At 38.7% G+C, this 19,234-nt stretch overlaps 2 protein-coding genes across 4 annotated transcripts; one reads left to right on the top strand and one right to left on the bottom strand.

Moving 5' to 3' along the window:
- Nucleotides 1-4,995: 4,995 nt before the first annotated feature.
- Smp_175570 (hypothetical protein) lies at nucleotides 4,996-14,493 on the top strand (the record flags this gene model as incomplete). Its single annotated transcript, XM_018793567.1, has 5 exons — nucleotides 4,996-5,068; nucleotides 5,121-5,232; nucleotides 6,698-6,840; nucleotides 9,520-9,596; nucleotides 14,251-14,493. The coding sequence occupies 5 exons, from the start codon at nucleotides 4,996-4,998 to the stop codon at nucleotides 14,491-14,493; spliced, it is 648 nt and encodes a 215-aa protein (XP_018648066.1).
- Nucleotides 14,494-14,630: 137 nt separating this feature from the next.
- On the bottom strand, nucleotides 14,631-18,155 carry Smp_097240.1 (hypothetical protein; the record flags this gene model as incomplete). Of its 3 annotated transcripts, XM_018793564.1 has the most annotated exons (9): nucleotides 14,631-14,873; nucleotides 14,950-15,026; nucleotides 15,474-15,613; nucleotides 16,772-16,883; nucleotides 16,916-17,031; nucleotides 17,069-17,137; nucleotides 17,172-17,262; nucleotides 17,304-17,419; nucleotides 18,089-18,155. In XM_018793564.1, 8 exons carry the CDS (start codon nucleotides 17,365-17,367, stop codon nucleotides 14,631-14,633), a joined length of 912 nt encoding a protein of 303 aa, XP_018648064.1. The 3 variants fall into 3 exon arrangements, with proteins under 3 accessions (XP_018648064.1, XP_018648065.1, XP_018648063.1); XM_018793563.1 differs by lacking the exon at nucleotides 18,089-18,155 and having other exon boundaries at nucleotides 15,474-15,616; nucleotides 17,304-17,367; XM_018793566.1 differs by lacking the exons at nucleotides 14,631-14,873; nucleotides 18,089-18,155 and having other exon boundaries at nucleotides 14,899-15,026; nucleotides 15,474-15,616; nucleotides 17,304-17,367.
- Nucleotides 18,156-19,234: the final 1,079 nt, after the last annotated feature.

Here is a 19,234-nt window from a genome sequence, read left to right as displayed (position 1 = left end):
CTTATCCACAATAAAATCAGCGTGGGAGCATACGCCAAACTTCGGATCGATCGATCACATGAAAGTTGCTATAAAATTGTTGAAACAAGTCGTTTAAGAAACCACCGTAGCCAATGTGGAAGAAGTGAACATCATGGTTTCAGAATTCGTTTACCGAGCATTGGAAACCTAATGACAAAACAAAACTGGGCAAAATTCAGTGAGATGGGAATGTTGTTAAATTTAATCTATATTAACTTCAGCAGTGTCCTACTAGCCTTCACACATTAGACTTCTATGGAAACTGCCAAATCAAGAAAATGACGAGTGGCTGGTTTAGTGTATCGGATATTTTCTTCATGATCACTTATATTTATCCTATACGTAAACAAACTTTTAAGTACTGTAAAATATCTGATATTACTTTATTAGACAAAGTTGAACCAGGGCCGGAATTCGCTGAAGAAGACTCAAGGGAACCACTGATCTGTCTTCAGACATTCATTAATTGAACTGAGAAATGTCTGATGTTTATCGATGCCACAAACGGTATCTTCATGAGGATCAGATACAGATGGCACAAGTTACAAAATTATTGTGTTGTCTTTCACCAAACTATAGTTACAAGGTCTGGTAGTCATGGTAAAATTTGATTATAAGAGAATAGATTCTTCTAATTTCGTTTCAGATAAAAACATTAGAATGGTGTTGTACCAGGGTTGATTCAAAAGTAAGATAAAAGTTGCTCCCTTCACTTAGTACACCAACAAAACGTACTTGATTGGATAAGAGTGTGGCAGCTATATATCCATCCAAAGCATTCAAAAGACTGTCGTTGTACAAACTCTTGGTTTCGGATTAAAAACCTGTCAAAGTATATGCCTATTCGTTACCCTACACGACAATATTTTAGCAGTAAATAAATCCTCGAAATAAATAGTTCTGTAGACCTTCGACATTTGATGCTGACCATATTAGTTTTGATGGACTCACTTGGCTGAAGGCGCTCGGTCACACATGCACACCAGATCATGAAAAGATACACTGTGCTCAACTTCTCCTACAACCGCTAGACAGTTTAGATCAGTCACTTCTTGATTTATCTATAGATTTCCAAGTATACATTTGAACCCTCCATTTCTGACCTCTGATTTGACTGGGTTCGTATCCTTCGATTACAAGGGTGTCACGTGTGAAGGCGTTTTCAAACTCAGAATACTTGTGACATCTTTAGTGGTAAGCACGACGCGATCTTGTACATCAAACAATAAACAATGAGTCCGAACCTTTGACGAGGACCTGTTTAGACAGCTTCTCTTGTCTAACCTACCCCACGGGTACAAGTGGTTCTCATTTCACTTCAAAATAACTGACGGCACCTGCCGACCGGAATGCTGGGGTTTATTCTGTCAAAGAAAAGCTTCAAATGCGACGAAACGACGTGACAGATCTCTGTTATCCTCTCAATCGTTGTCTTAACGTTCATCATAATTGTAGACGCTCTCAAACTCCCCTATGAAGTTCGTCACTGTAAAAATGTATCTCCAGACCACGTGAGTTAAACTATCTGGATAGGTGTTGGTACCACAATAAGTACGGTAAGTCTTCTAAAAACTGACAAGAAGAAGCTCTCGGAAAGCTCCACCGCGGGGACGCTAAACGACAGCTTTAGCTGGTGGACGTAGCCGTCCGTTTTTGATTTCTGATATGGTGACGAGAGCTCACTGTCTCGTTGACACTGACGCGGAAGTAGAAGTTTTTCCTGCCAATTCTAATGGCCATCTACATGAATGGTCTTCAACCTTCGGGCGGCAAATGGAAAACCAATCACCATATACGGTAAGAGGTAAGTTTTTCTAAATGTGGCTTCACGCAGGCCCATTCACTGGATTTTAATTGTTGTAAATGTTTCAAAGCCAACCACTGGTATATACTTGCGACAACAACATATCCAACTCATCGACTCAAGGAAACGGAGGTTTGCAAAGGGCAATACTAAATTATCTATTTGTATAACTTCATGTTTTGGCTGCAGGTTATGCCCAGTCGACCCACACTTTCGGCAGGTGCTAGAAAAGTACCCTGATCCTTACCAAAGGCGAGCGAAATTGCCGTGCGTAACTAGCAACACTATACACCACGTGTTTAGCTTTTTAATCCAGGTGTTCGGACAACCAACAAGCTCATAGCAAAGTTATTTTCTCGGTCTCGTGTGAATAAATACGTAAGATATTGGGCACATCCTGTGTGAACTGTTGGAAATCTAATGTGATTAGACACAAAAAATGTCCCTTGAGCTCCTTTGCGATTCCCGACGCTCGTTTCAACTATGATTATCTTCATTTGGTAGGACCACTACCGGGTTCAAATGGATACTCTTATCTCTTAGCGTGAATAGACCATCTCACACAATGGCCAGAATCATACTTGTAAAGGACATTACTGCAGAAACTATGGCCCGCGCCTTCGTCGGACAGTGGGTAGAAATGTTTTGCTGCCCTTCACTATCACTACAGACCGTGAACACCATTTCGAGTATGAGCTTATCCGTTGTTTACTAGGAATCACATGAATCCGAACAATCGCCTATCACCCACAAGCTAACGTGTTGGTAGAACAATGTCACAGACAGTTGAGAGCTTCACTCGGTCACAAACGTTCCACAGTGGGTTAACGCCCTTCCACTCATCCTGCTTGGTATTCGCAATGCAGTGAAAGCTGTCATTGGATATACAGCAGCCTAACTCGTTTATAGAGCGACACTCCAGATTCCAGGAGAATTAGTGGATCCTTCATTATCCTCAATGAATGCGGATCTAAACTCCCACACGAGCAGGGTTACAAATGGGCTCAGTTAAACCTGTCTCCACTTGACCACAGCCATTTGTTGGTTCCGTCCAACCTACCTTACGACAGTACACATGTTTCCGTACGTAACGATTCATTACGACCACCTCTTCAAATGGTATACGAAGGACCATTCAGATTCCTTCATCTCAAACGAAAATATCATATAATCGATAAAGGTGGAACTAACGATAACGTCAGCACTGACCGTCCTAAAGCTGTGCATTTAGAAGGAAACACCAATGATTTTGGACTTCCTCCAGTACACCTGAACGAAATGACCCTCAAAATTACGATGCCTTTCCGGTCAAGGCTATATGAATTTCACCGGACCACACAACAAAGGACCAGACCGATCACGTTTGCATCGCTAAAAATATAAGTTTTCTGGAAAAAGTGAGAACGAAGAGAGGAGCTGATATTGCTTCAGACCGCCACCTGGTTGTGACCAAGATGAAATTAAAGCTAAAAAACAACTGAACAGCTAGAGAAACAACATAACAAATATTTGACGCAGCCTTCATTCGAGGTACTGACGAACTCAACAATTTCAAGATAGCTCTCAGCAACATGTTCTAAACAGCACAAGATCTACTACAAGAAAAAGAAGCCACTATGGAGAACAACTGCAACAGTATCAAAGAAGCTTTAACTTTAACGTGATAGGAGGTTCTAGGTCGCAAGAAGCATCATTACAAAGAATGGGTTTGTGTTGATACTCTGGGCAGAATTTAAGGGAGCGAGAACAAGAAGAAAGCGATTTACAACAGTCCAACATGAACGGAGAAAGTCAAGGCTCAGGCCGAATACATTGTTGAGAGTAGGGTAACGTCGTGTAATATGTTACACCCACATAGATTATTCTAGTTTCTGGACAAGCCAATTCACCTCTCCATCAAGAGTCATGTTTTGACCTTGCTAATTACTCACATTTTAACCCTGACTATTTTGATATGAGCGTATGTGTGTGTACAATTCTTATTCTATTCATCACATGTCCGTCATTCATTTTTATTTGACTATAAATATTGAATCATGCTTGGCTAGAGTGAGCTGGATTACCCGCCGTCTCCAATGCGTGTCGTTTATGCTTCTCTCATTGATATTTGCTCATGTGCTTATAGCTTTCTGGCCTGCGTTATTTGACAATAAACTCTAGCTGCCCCTTCTCTTTGCCTTCTGATTTTATACACCGTTAAGATTTATATTATAACGGTTATCGGGGTGAACGATTAACGAAGCACGGCACTATAACATACATGCAAACGAGAGGTTCAATGGGAGCATTAGAACCGATAAGCAGAAATAAACAAAAGACTTAACAAAAACAGCTACTCGGAGTTGTCACTTCACTTTTCAGGAATCGACAGTTGAATAATGTTCATTCTTTTAGATGCATTTGCCAGCCATCACAATATCTCTGATTGTACATTTTCACCTTGGTAAGCAATCGATCGCAAACTTTTCATAAATGTACATGACTAGGTCGTGCGATCAATAGACATAATTGTGTGTTAAAACAAGCGACAACAAATAACTTGTTGAAATTTCTGGATTGGGGGAACAGGTAGCTCAGATATTCAATCTGACCGTCAATTATTTCGTCGTAATTCCTTTTCGTAAGTCATATAATATGGTTCAAATGACCGGGCACAGGCTCAAGCGTGTTACAATTGATCGAAAAAGCTGTCGATCTAATGTTGTGAAATCACGGTTCTGAATCGTATCTAATTGACACGTTGGACGTATGTGCAAACTTACGAGCGTTTTTGGAACAGTTCGGTACTGCTGGCTACTACAAGCCTTTAGCGATCTAAATGAGTCATGTTGTTAGGAGAGCTTCTCACGCCGGTAGTTGGTATTCTGCGGAACGTATGAATTCATTTACCTTTAAAGTTTACTGCTGGCTTTCAGGTGCTAAGCTAAACAACCAGTTGCAGAAATGGTTGTCTGAAGTAACTGTTGATAGACAACCAACCCGTGCTATCATTTCACCGTATATGAACCACTTATTTTGATATGATATATTATAGACATGCTGGTTATGACTATTCGGGGCCTTGTGCTGCGTTTGCATACAAACAAATAGACCCTCGTCACATGTAAACTGCATATATTCAAATAGCTCTGCCCAGTAAACGTATTTTCGTATTAGGTCCTGCACACTATATGAGCCTCAGAGGAAAATGCGCTCTATCCACAGCGGACTTCTTCGAGACTCCGTTGTACTCTTTGTCAATTGGTAAAGATGGTAAGTAAATACTTTCTGAACTATGGGCTAATTTCTCTTTTAGTATATCGAGACCTTGAAGAAACAGGGGAGTTTGTTAGTCTACCTTTGGACAGAGACGAGGAAGAGCATTCCATAGAGATGCAAATGCCATATATAGCGAAGATGATGGAAGGGTAACTCCTTGTTAAATATTTATTTAGTTCATACATTTTTCTCAAGTAAATATATAACCAAGCCTTTTTGTAATTAGTTATTAAATTGTTGCCTCTTGCCGTTATTCAGGCTTATCACGAACTGGGTGTAAAAACAAATCGTTATTATTATCAATATTATTAGGTGTTTGAATCACAAACATTGGAGATCAGTAGAACCAATGGTAAGTGTACGTAATAAAAACAATGTGTTTCCTCGCGTGGTCAGTTTTCGAACAACCAGTGATAACGGTTGTTGGCTCTGCTTAGGGGTTTTTGGGAATTTTCATCATTAATAAGACTTTTAAGGTGTATTCGGGCATAGGGGCACATTTTTATTAGTCACATTTATTCAAGATCATGGGGTCTGAATACGACTAGTTTTTAGTCCTTGAATAGATCATTTGGTTTATATCAACACTTGCAGCATCTCTGTAAATCCTTGTTCACTGTGTTTACCAGTTTGGATGTATGCTGTTGCACTAAATCCCTTCCCATCTTTCATACAAAAGTGAAAATATGAAACCGTTTTTACAAATCGCTTTGTAACTATAAAGATCGCAACCACATAACCAAAACAACGTATTGAAATTCATGTGACAGCTAAGAGTTCTAAATCATGTCAATCTATACCTAATTTCTCTCAAATCTGATTGATTCAGTTAGTGTAGAACTTCATAATCACTAGACGTTTAGTGCCGTTGATAGTAATCAAGATATTATTCGCTGGCAGGGAAATGTTGGTAAATATTTTCCAAAGGTTCGGGTTCAATCTTAGTTTCTGTAAAGTTCTAATAATGTAAATTAGGGACGTCCATATTAGTAGCATTATATTAAAAAACAAGATAACTCCCACCAGCCTTGTTATATCGATTTCAGTTGCTTTCTAAGATGTTAATTGTTATTTTCCCATTCGCTTGCTTTATTTTGGTGTTCCTATTATGCATAAGACCAGCCACCCTGACTTTCATCTCTTAAATTTCTTTGTATCCTCACTAAGTTCAGGCAAATTTTGACCAAGTTAAGTGAAAATAGAGTTGTGTGAATGTTTGTCGAAATAAATATAAATTTCGTTCTTACTTCAAACTACTTAAACACATTTCATTTGAAACCTCCACTACACTGCACTTTGCAACATACAGTGCCAAAACGAATTTTAAAGAAAATCAAAATAAACTACTTTGTAATAGTAAATCTCAGTACACTGCAAGTTATCGCATGCCATTCAATTTTTAATCTTTGCTCGTCATGCTCATTTGTGCATACATACCTCCAACTTCACCAACCTAATATTATTAAGCAACCAACAGACAAGAACTCATCACATCGAAGTCGCATTTGCAGAAAACACTTCATACATTAGTTTATACGTCAATTTTACTCAAATTCAGAATGTTATGCTGTTGTTTCTTCCGAAATCCTATTTTATTTTATGTTGGTGTTCTAGTTACCAAGGGAAATTCTCTGTAGTACCAATTTTAGTAGGATATTTAACTCCAGAAAGGGAAGCAGTTTATGGTCAGATTTTCTCTCGATACCTATCAAATCCTGAAAACTTCTTTGTGATATCTTCTGATTTTTGTCACTGGGGTATGTTAAATTCTTTCGTATTTTGGTGTTCTTAGGTATTTAGTTACTTTAATGCTTAACCAAGTATTATTTCTGGTATTATTAATGTAACTATCTTGTAGAAGATACTTTAAGCTTTCGTTAGTTGAGTCCGTTAGAATAAGTGGGATTTTTAAGTATGTGCCCAACATAATCGCGAAACCGTAATGTCTCACTAAACTTTTTCACTTGAGATTCAGAATCGCTATAATACCTGTTGTTTGAAGGCATATTGGATAAAGCTTTTTTGATTTTTAAAACGATTCAGCACAGTATGTATTTCCTGTCAAGATTTCCGGCTGATATAACTACCTTCTGCCCTGTTTGATTCATAGGTATCTCTTGGCATTACTCGTTTTACTGTAAAAGGCTGGGTGTACGATAGAGGAACTTGAAGAGTTTTTCTTATAATTGGTAACATTTAGTTTTTCCAACTTGAAAATGGTTTGTAGCTTTTTAGTTTGCTCGGCTTTACCACTAGCAAATACATCGTATCCAGTCCCATCATTGTGTTGATATCTAAAGATGTTTTGGGATGATAAAGATCATCTTATGAGTAGGGTCATCTTTGGACACTAATTTCAGTGTCTTGAACATTTAATTTCTGTGATGTTCATGTTGGAGACGAAACCTGGTTAAAAGGTACGTATTTAGTCTGTTTGTGATATGAAACCACATAACAAAACAAAGTCACGTTGTGCTACCATGTGTTAGCAAGCTAAAACTCCATGATTGGTGCCTCGAAGAATTTTTCATTCGGTTGGTAGAACACTTTGAAGAACTCCTAAATAGACCAACCTCACTAGATCCATCGCACATAGAAGCAGCACACACAGACCTTCCCATTAGCTGTCACTTCACCAACGATCAGAGAAATCAGCATCGCTATCAGACAAACCAAGAGTGGGAAGACAGCAGTATATTCCAATATATCAGCTCAAGCACTGAATTCAGACATAAAAACAACTGCGGATATGCTCCACCTCTTTTTTAGGAAGATTTGAGAGAAGGAATAAGTGCTGACAAACTGGAAAGGATACCTCATTAAGATACTAAAGAAAGATCTCAGAAAGTGTGAGATTTACAGAGGCATTACACTATTATCGGTACCAGGAAAAGTTTTTAACTGAGTGTTGGTGAACCGAATGAAAGATTCAATATACGCCGAGGCTCGAGATCAACAGGCCGGACTCCGTAAGGATAAGTCGTGCACAGACCAAATCACAACACCATGGATCATTGTTGGGCAATCGACTGCATGGAATTCGTCATCATACATCAAATTCCGTGACTATGAGAAAGCGTTTGACAGCGTAGATAGGAGAGCATTATGAAATTTTCGACACTATGGTGAACCTGAGAAATTCATCAACATCATTCGGAATTCATACAACGGACTACACTACAAAGTTGTGAGTGGAAGGCAGCTGACAAACGCTTTTAATGTGAAGACTGTTGTTAGGCAAAGTAAATAAAAACTAAAAAGTTATCAAACATGTCTCTGTCATGAAGAGCGCAAATATATAATTTAGAGATGAGTTACGTGTCTCAGTCAAGCCAGTTTACTTATTGCTTTCCAGTTTGAGACTTAGTTCAATTCACTCAAGTTTGGATCGTGTAGTAAAAAGACGAAGATTATCAGAACTATGTGATATATTGGCGCAATACATTTCGAATAATCTGATCACACATATATTTGTTAAGAACATTTATATACAAAAATGAAAGGTCGACTAGACAAACAGAGGGCAAGAGGAAACAAAGATAGTAAAAATAATGTTAAAAACAATACGAGACTCTCCACGCTGTACAGTTAATTAGTATTAGGAAGGTAGATTTAAGGTGAAAATAGAGGTTTAAATTCCCGTATGACCAAGGCTTTAATAGGCTTTGCTAGTTGACCTGTTATTTCTATGTATAAATGTTCTTAACAGGTATATTTGTGATCAGATTGTTCGAGATGTATTGCGCTAATACATCATATAATTCTGATAATCTTCGTCTTCTTATGATACTGTCCAAATTCATCACTCAAGTTTATTTATTGACTGAACCTTTATAAAGAATACATTTTATTGTTATTATGAATTTCGTTTAATTACTGGCTGGTGATAAATCAGTCTTGCCCTACAGTCTTGTTTAAAGTCGCCTTAGCCTCGGAACAAAAATTAGTTCCAACTCTATTTGTAGTTTCCCATGTTGTTCAGAAATAGCGGAGTCTCCTTTCGTAGGAAATGATACTTATCAAGATTTTTCTCTTATTTGGATTTCATCTCTTACTATCCTCCCCTATCGGTGTTAGCATATGGTTCTCTTAAGGAAGCAGTGCACTAGATGCTACGCAGACCGATAAATCGGATCGATGACCCATTTTCCAGACATTACTTCCCGCCACAACGAATAGTGGTATCTTAGACCATTAAACAGGTCCTAGTTTGTTTATATCTTAAATTTAAAGTAATTATGTAGTCTAGCTGGTTGTTACTGCATTTCTCGAAATCTTTACACCTACAATAAATTTGAAAGTAACTTTTATAGGCATGTTTGCTGTGAGACAAGCTTTTAATTGAAATCAAGCAATCTGGTGAGAAACAATCTAACATGATTACCGAGTAATTTCCCCAGACAATCGCTAAGTACTCATTTATTTCTTACATGCAGGAAAAAGGTTTCAGTACACCTACTATGATCAAAGTAAAGGAGCAATCTGGCAATCCATACAAGCACTTGATGAAACAGTAAGTTACTCATCGTTCTTTTAAGATTGTTTGAGTAAAATAAGGACTTAATGTCATCAGTAACAACGTCAAGTAACGATAGCTAGGTAGATTCATGCAAGTAACGCCCATTAAATCAATATGTACCCACACTATTCTTTAGATCAGTTTCTCGTTATTTGTATTTACAAAACGCGAAATATGGCATTAGACATCTTTTTTGGTCTTTATTTATATGCAAAATTCGGTTTAGTTTAACTACTGTAAAAATGGTATTGCAGTCTATATACCCAAGTTTGGAAGAGGGTTCTCTAGACACGTGATTATTTAGTGTCAGGATATAAATGGCACCGTGTAAAAAAATTAAAATCGGAACAGAGGTGGTATTAGAGAAGTTGTAAATTCCACTTAACTTTACAGGGAAATATTACACGTATTTTCTTATCATTATTTTGTAATTGGATTGTTGTGTTTTCGTATTCTGGATTGTAAACTTCTTTTGGATTCAAATTTTTATTATTCCCCTCTTTTTCTTCCAAGTTTGTTGTGGATAAACTATAATAATAGATCACTTCCTGAAAATTCAGTCGACCAGAGTGTTATTTCCAGCAGTAGGTCTATGATGAAGTTAAACAAAAATGGGGATAGTGGACAGCCTTGTCGGACACCACTTGAGGTTGCAAAATCAGATGACAGTTCGCCATAAGATCTCACTCGACTGGTAGTGTTCGAGCAGAGCGCCCTCACAAGGTTAATGTACTTCTGAGGTACGCCTTTCAGTGACAGACACTGCCACAGAACCTCTCGGTCTACAGAGTCAAATGCTGCTTTGAAGTCAAGAAAAACTATCATTGTCGGACGCTGATAAACATGTCTGTGCTCTAAAACCTGACGAATAGTAAATATGTGGTCGATGGAGCCACGACCAGGTCTGAAGCCAGCCTGATTTTCTCGTGTTTGCAGTTCACGAGTCTTAGTTAGGCGCCCGATAATTATTGAGGCTAGTATTTTAGGTGCTATGTTAGTCAGACTAACCCCTGTATGGCTATCGCAGGATGATTTTGACCCCTTATATATTGGGACAATAAGTGATTGTGACCAGTCAGATAGGATTACGTCCAACTCCCAAATTTTAGCCAAAATATTAGTCAACCTAGTCGCTAAAATTGGACCACGATATTTAAAGAGCTCTGGAGCCAATCCATCTGGACCAGCTGCTCTTCCCCGTTTCAGATTATCTATAGTCTTTTCAACTTCAGCTAGAGTTGGGGGACCTACTTGGATGTCCCATTAGAACTGTTTGGGAATGGTGGGTAACTGTAGAGTAGCTGAAGGCCAGCTAAACTGTTCTGCCCATCGTTCTAAGCGCCTGGACTGAGAGCAGAGAAGGGTTTCGTCTTTTTCCGAGATTGTTTCGCTTACACTTAACTTATTAATTCCGGTTTCTTTTATAGGTCTGAAGAGTTGTCTGGTGTTGCCTACAGTCTTCGCCTTTTCCACTTCTTTTGCTTCCGTTGCCCACCACTGCTCAGATCGTTCCGTAGAGTTTTGGTTAACCTAGATCTGATTTGCTTTCGCTCTTCATCGTGTTCAGAGCTTGATAAGATGAGTTTACGAGAATCAATCAGTGCAATAGACTTAGTATAAATCTGATTTCTTGTGACCACTAATAGATGTCGCTGCTGTTTCCACAACTGTTCGTATATCTTTCCAAGCTACATCTGGGTCAGCCTCGTTTACAGAACTGCCTAGATGTGAACTCAGTTGTTCCTGGAACTTACTTTTGGCTTTCTCGTCCTCTAGTTCAATCCTAATGGGTCTTCTTAGTGTAGTTTTTCTGCGTCCAGTGAGGCGCGAACAAATGCGTGCTCGTATTAAAGCATGATCAGAATTTAAACATGTATTCCAGAACGGACGACAGTCTTTTATTGAACCTCTCCGACGATGACTGATGGCAACATAGTCTATTTGAATCGTTGGTTTGGTGCAGGTGGTCGCCATGTTAGACGATGTCTCTCCTTATGCTTAAAATTAGTGCTTGCTAAAAATAAGCGATTGTCTGAGTATACTTGCAACAGGCAATCACCATTATCTGTTCACTGAGCCGGGATACTAAAATACCCACCTAAATGTCTTTCTGTTTGGTTTAAGTCACCTACTTGGGCATTAAAGTTACCCGCTACGAGTACTATGTCTGAGCGCTTAGCTTTTTGAAGAAGTTCAGAAAACTTTCTTTAAAAGTCATCTTTCACTTCATCCGGGCTGCAGTCAGTGGGAGCGTAGGCAGAAACGATGAAAAGGCAACGACGTGTGTCCCTATCCTTCCGAGTTCTTACGGAGCCATTTAGCCAGACAGCACATAGGCGACTGTTAACGGGGATTCATTCTAATAGTGCTTGTTCTGCTCTCTTACTAACTGCTATGCCTACACCCGCCAATCCATGTGAACTAGCTATCGGGTCGCCAGATAAACAGAGAGTGTATCTCGTTGGCTTTCCATTTTGGCGAGGTGAGATCAAGTGAATGACCACACTAGGATCCTGCATGCGTGTTTCGGAGACACAGCATACATGAATTGTACGAGATTCTAGGGTCTTAGCCAAGGAGGCCTGTTGACCGATTTGACTTAGGGTACGTACGTTGAAGGCTCCAATGTTAGTTTGGAGCGAGGTTTTAGTAGATCTGAGGCACTGTTATGCGCACTAGAATCGTTGGCCATGGTGACACTTGAATAGGAAGCCGAAAAAGGAAGTTTAGTGTTGAAAGTAGAGGCGGAAGGAATAATAGGAATTGGAGGAGATTGATCATGAATACGGTGATCTTGAGTGCTATTAGAGGTATGAGGGCGGTCATTACTTCCCGGTTGCCGACACCGTGGAAGGTTTCTTCTAGAGGTACCTGAAAAGGAAATTGGATTAGAAGTGGTCTTAGTGACCTGGGACGTGACCACAGTGCCCGAGGGACAACTGCTTGAGGTCGGTCACACACGACCTTTTTGTTAATTTTTGTGTTAGCTCCGTACTTGTTGGGACCTTACCGCCGGGGACGGATATCCGTGGGATAAGGCGAGGTGTGTATTTTTAGGGTCGACCTTTTCTAACCCCACCCCTCCTTGCGGGAAAGCAGCATCGCCGTCATGCTGGTTGTCTGAAGAAAACACCTTACTGCCGTCACACCTCTGTACAGTCACAGTACAACTTCGCCTTCGGACCTTTGGTTTGCCTCTGTTAGTCTTGCCGCTCTTCAACCGACCTGTCTGGCATGGTAGGACCTTGAGGAACGATTGTTCCAGCCAGTATAGCCAGATTGGTTCATCACGACAGGCAAGCCCGACCACTACGTCAAGGTAGCATCAACGGTCGGGATTAATTATGTGGTAATGAGTCAGAGGTTGTGGTCGTCACAAACGATTCGGCTTCACTCTGAGAAGACTTTAGCCACATGATAATTTTCATTACTATCCACAACTAATATCTATACTTTCTTCTGTTTGGCTGTCGAAACACGATTAACATTTTACTGTTGCCAATAATATCGCTCCCACAGATCCCTTAGTTCCTTACTATCCTTCTTCAAGACATTAACAAATTCGGCTCATTTAATGTCATCTGGAATGATAATCTATGGTGTTATTCTGTATTTTACTGAAAACATTTCTGCCATAGAAATGATCTAACGATACGAATTACTTTTCTATCCATCACATCTGTCGCAGGCAAGATGATGTTTTGTAAATGATCCATTATAATGCAGCCATTCAGCCATACGTAGGGTAATACCTGGCACATTTGTATATTAATTCAAGTTGCCATCCTCATTGGTACAGCGAGATAAAATTGTCTGGGTGAATCCCGGAGTAGTAGATGTAGCAAGTATTAGTGGTTATAAAAAAGGCCAAGGGTCGACGATACGATTCGTGAGGAAATATGGGTCAATGGAATAAAAAAAACGTATTAGGTAATCTAGAAACTTGGAATAGAAAGGAGGACAATGAACGGACTGTGTACCATTGTTAACAATTTTGAGTCTCTGACCATAGGTTACGATAATCACACGGACCCCAACCGGGCAGTCTACACCTACCTACATGAATCAGTGTACTGATTGGTCCCTAGATTTCTCTAGAACTACTTCTACCCCAGCTATCGTCGCTAGTCCGGGCAGTCAGCAGGTGGGTGTAAGTAGTACTTGTTCTATCTCACTCAGTGGAGATTCACTATCTCGTCAATCGATTTACCTGGTATCCTCAAAACTGCTAATTCGATGGTTCCAAAATGTAAGAATAATGCTTCGAATACACCAATGACTGCTACACAGTACACCCGTCTTTTGGTTGACAGACAAATATCTCGTCTGCGCGAGAAGTGACGCAAGCCGGCAAGCGCCAGTTGATTAGATTTAAACTGATTCATTGCGTTGATTCTTCCATTTCGGTGGAGTCCTAGGTGGTTTGTTTGCTACTGAATTGTGACTGAGAAAGTAAAAGTTCATATGGTATGCACCATCCTTACACGAGTGGTAGTGCCAATAAGACACCTCGATTTCCACTGAAAACGAGCGAATCGCACGAAAGTTTGTTTGCTGTTTCATCTTGGAACTAACTTGAATATATATATATATCTTTAAAAGTAATTAAATGAATTATCTCTTGTGGCTCTGTCTTTTAAACTTTTAGGGAATGGAGTTAATTGAACGACTTGCTCCTTCTGAATTTACAAGTTACTTAGAGCAATATGGTAACACCATATGCGGAAGACACCCGATAGGCGTACTACTGCAAATCGTTGCGTACTTACGAAGGAATATGCCCAATAATAATTTTAACATGAAGTTTGTACGATATGCTCAATCAGAACACTGTAATAATATGAACCAATCATCTGTCAGCTATGCAGCCGGTGTGCTACAAATATCTTGATATAAGTAACTCTTTCCTTGCATATTATAACGTGTGTATCGATGTTTACATTAAAGTAAAAAAAATCCAAAGTTTTAGGGATTATTAATTTTATTTAAATATATAACAAACTTTTTCTTACGAATTCTTTTATATATTTACTCACGGCTGACTAGAGCACATGCAGCGTAGCTCACTGATGAATCTTCCATCGACTGGCAGTGGCTGGATTGTGTATAATTTAAGATTTTAAGTTCCAGGTTAGATGGTTGCTTCTGTCGAATACAGTCAATCATAAATAACAACACGCCTATACTTCTCCTGCCGCATATAGTGTTGCTGTACTCTTCAAGATATTTTATGAATGATTTTGGTTTCAGGCTTCGAATTGCATTTAAACCCTTTGAAATATAATATTAGATTCAATTACAATTGGGAGGGATACAATGTGAAAATAAAAATACTGCAGCCACTTACGAGGTGATCGAGTTTCTCAATAGACTGCCATATCGCACCATCGGATTTATTGTAATACTGATATCGAAATCGTTTCCCTGTAAATAAAGAATAAAAGTGATTAGTTTACTGACTGTGGGTATCATTTGGAATCACACTAATAATCGCTGAGACTGAATTCCGTGACATGTGGTTCGACTTTGATTATGTATATAGATTCCTGACAATAAGCGCGTAAAACGAGTACTTATTATGTTCTCGTATATTCCTTTAGAAGATTTCAGCATAAAATGTGCATTTAAACAAGGCTAGACAATTACCTAATTATAATAACTACTGCCTTGTTGAAGCTTGGAAAAGTTTAGACGGCCTTAGTCAGGTTTTTGTAACCAAGTTTAACATGATGAATCACTAACAATAGCTTAGAACGATAACGGACGAAACTACGTAAAAATATACCGCAAGTTGCCATCACTTTCAGCCAAATTAACCATTATGTATACTGCTTCAAATAAACAAAATATTACGTGGAAAATGCAACAAACCCCAATGACAGAAATCAGAAGATATCACAAAGAGATTCTTCTCATCCAGCAGATAGCTTGATAGGAGGTTCCCGAAGAATTCTTGTTTTTCAAATGATAAGGAACCGACAACTATGGGAACTATGGAGTACTGACTTTTCCTACTTCAAAGCAAAAGTAAAAATAGACATTATTTGTATTAAACTTCAAGATGTTGGTAAAGGAATACGGATTACATCAAGGTACTTATCAGATTCTAATCTGGACACAACGATAACGTGGCTGATAACCAATAGTTTCAGTATTAAACTAGGATGTCACCGGTTATCATAAGTAATTGTCAGATTGACTTGACTGTTTAGTATTAAGATGTAGGAAAGCTCATTGTCACCAAAACACTGGGATACTTTCTACTAGTATAATTATTTTTTTAAGTTTACAGGATATTATGTCTGCTACTACTAAGTCGTCTACTGCCTAATATTTTTGGGTACCCCCCGAGTGGTTTCGAAATTGAAACACGACTTCTGTAGGAACAAAAAAGTATTTGAAAAGCGGAAAGCCAAGTTAACCAGTTGTGTCGACTAAAAGTGACTTCCATTTATAAAAGAAACTACCACTGAATATAAATCAATACAACGAAGATACATCGGAAATAGAATAACGAACTTCATACTGAATAAAATTGGGTGAGCGAAGTTCACTTTAAACCAATTTATGAATTTTAAAACTGATTTCCTGATAGATATAGTGTTTGCGGATTCCGTATCCCCAAAGCAAGGTGAGATATTTCTGTAGAGAATTCAATCAACAGGTTTCCCAAAGAGAAGAACGTACACACCTTGATGACCTAATGCAATTCCAACTCACACGTGCATTAGTAGTAGTATTACGTAGTGCTGGTATAATTAGATACGGTGATATTTACACTACGGACAGGGATTGTTGTATAGTTCAAGGCTAACTAGCGATTTGGTAGGAGGAATTTCGAAATAGAAGTAAACCTTCCGGGTACATACTTGCAGACCATAATTCTGATAAAATAATCGAGGATGACCCTGATACAGGGAAATTTAGCGAATGCTGATTTGCAGTATGAAGAAATATCCGTGAATATGAATGGACTGTGGTCTTCAAGGGTGTTTCTTCTTGTATAAACTACAGAGAACCTATTTGACGTATTCGTTCTCGACAAACCGTTAAGTTTTATATAAACCACATGGATAAATGCTTGGTATGTTTTATGATCTCGCTAAGTTATTGAAGATATTCAAGTAGTATCTATGGAGTCGAGAAAATTACCACATGGAAAAGCTTACCGTTTCATGATGTGAGCAATATACGGTAACTGCATTTCCACAGAGTGTTCAGCTTCGTCCTGACTCTTTTCCAGAACGCTAAAGCAGTTAAGACTTTTAAGGCTGTTGTATACTTAAAAGAGGTATTAAATTAATTTTTCTTACCATTAGTATTGATCTTTAAGTTATAAAATGGAGTTTCATACTCAGATACACAAGTCAGAGCGCATGTATCCCCAATATCTAGACGATGTGAGGGACCTATGATAAAAATACATTCTCTTTGAAAAAGAAACATTTAATTAAAGCTCCAATTACATTTTGTCAGGATTTATTAGACGGTACGCGTGGGCTGCACATAAACCAGAATGTCGGTAACCTGCATGACTTGATATGTTTATTAGTAAAAATAATATCATACGGTACTATAATTGCCCGGACTAAAGATCCATTCGAAACATTGTTTTCACAACTTTCTAACCAAGTGTCTAACTGTGATGACAACTCTGTTCCTAATTATGGTTAGTAATTATTTTGCTAATAGTCGCTCAACTGTCTGCAGAATACCAGCTTCCAGCGTGTGAACTAACCCGGATAGAACCGAGGGTCGTATCCATTCAGAGCTAATTGTTCACAAACGTCGGATAGTACCTTGTTATATTGATATATCTAAAACTAAAACATTGCAAATTCCGTAAGAAGTAGGGAAAACCAAAGGACGGGTAGGAAAACAAGTGGTGATATCAGGAGAAAAATCGACCCGTATATTTCAAAGTGCTTGGTGATGAGATACGTTCTACTTAGGTAAGCTGTTGGCAAGAAGTCATAAGGTCAGTAGGTTAGCGAAAAAAACACATGTCGTCCCCAGATCATAGGAACAGTTACTGTTTGTATCTAGTTCGGCATCTACATTGAGATCCATTGACATGTGCCAACTGTACAGTTGGCAGTAATATAAAAGTGAACCTTGGCAGCCGACCTCGTCTTTCTAACTTGCTGAGGCGATATTCCAGTCTTCAGGAGCTTAAAAATTTTTTTGAAAGCAGAATAGTTGTTTATTTTCCCTGACTTAATAACACAAACTTATAAAAGCGTACCAATTATATCTCGTCGTGTGTTATTACACCATTTTTAGATCTCTTTCATAATTTTACTTACTAAGGGCTGCTTGTTTTACTTAATTATTGGCGTTCATTCACTATACAACCATTCAAGTGGTAGTTTCCAGCTCTTTGGTCTTATGTAACTATCAATCCTGTAGTGTTTTTCACTCACACAACTTTATTTACATCTTGCTATACTAAGCCAATGTATGTTCTAAAGAACGTTGAACTAAACTCATCTGTGCATTTTAAGGGATACAGGTTGTAAGACGCTTGCGAAAACAGCACGGTAACAAAGTCAGCGAATTTTGAGGTCACCCGCCGTTTTGTTTTAACGACCTTGGGCGGTCATCCCATAATACAATGACTGAGGATCGGTTGAGTTGCACGAATATCAGGTTATTTTCATATTCAAGTAGTCTTTTGCTGCAGCGAAACCACAAAATCATTGCGAAGAACATGGGTTTACCTCTCTCTGTCCTGCAGTGCACACGTTGGACCGATTGTTGCTTCATAGCTTCCTAAATTCCCCACTTTGGTGAAAATTTTGTCCGGTCTGGGTAAATTTGGGTAGAAGGCGTCTTGTTCTGATTTTATGAAAGCAAAAAGAATTGCGAGCAGATGTAACCTGGCTCGCGGATAAATTGTGACATGCTGGTGTCCTTGCCGTCAAATGCTACTGGCATGCATAAGAAGATGAACTCTTACATATAAGCTTGATCAATTGCCAAATATAAACGGTATAATTCATCATATTCTTAGACATTGAAGTCGATGGAAGATAGATAACAATAAAAACCTTCACAATAACAACAATTTCACTACCCCGATTAAGCAAACATTATGTACAGGTTCAAGGGAGCCGATTTCTATTTAGAATCATCAATAATTAGGTAAGACTGTAATTTCTCTAGAGCTTGGCTTTGTGTAGCATTCTTTACGATAGAAATATGGATCGGGATACAACAAAGTGTGGAGAAGTGACAGGAACTGTTTACTATAAAAAGTTCTTTGTAGTAGTTTTCTAACCTAACGATATATCTGTAGTGGATGTCGAGTCGTGGACGGACTATGATCACCACTACTATTCGATTACGTGTACAAATATGACTTGGTTCCCTTGATAGCCCGTAAACCAGAAGGCTTTACTAGTCCAGATCAAGTATATTTATTGGCGATCTCGTGGTATCGAAATAATACCGAGACGTGCCAAAGAGTACAAGCGAACAAGCAGTGCGTGAGCAAGCTCGAACCAAACCAGGCGGTATATGGAACAAGAAGTGAAACGGATACAGTTAAACAAATACAGTAAAACAATCTCTGGTACAATTGGTTACAATAATAATAATTGTTTCTATTATTCCAATCGTGTTCTTATCGA

This window comes from Schistosoma mansoni, chromosome 1 (genome assembly GCF_000237925.1).
Source record: "Schistosoma mansoni strain Puerto Rico chromosome 1, complete genome".
Classification (NCBI taxonomy): Eukaryota; Metazoa; Platyhelminthes; class Trematoda; order Strigeidida; family Schistosomatidae; genus Schistosoma; species Schistosoma mansoni.
This window is presented reverse-complemented; position numbering and strand designations above follow the sequence as displayed.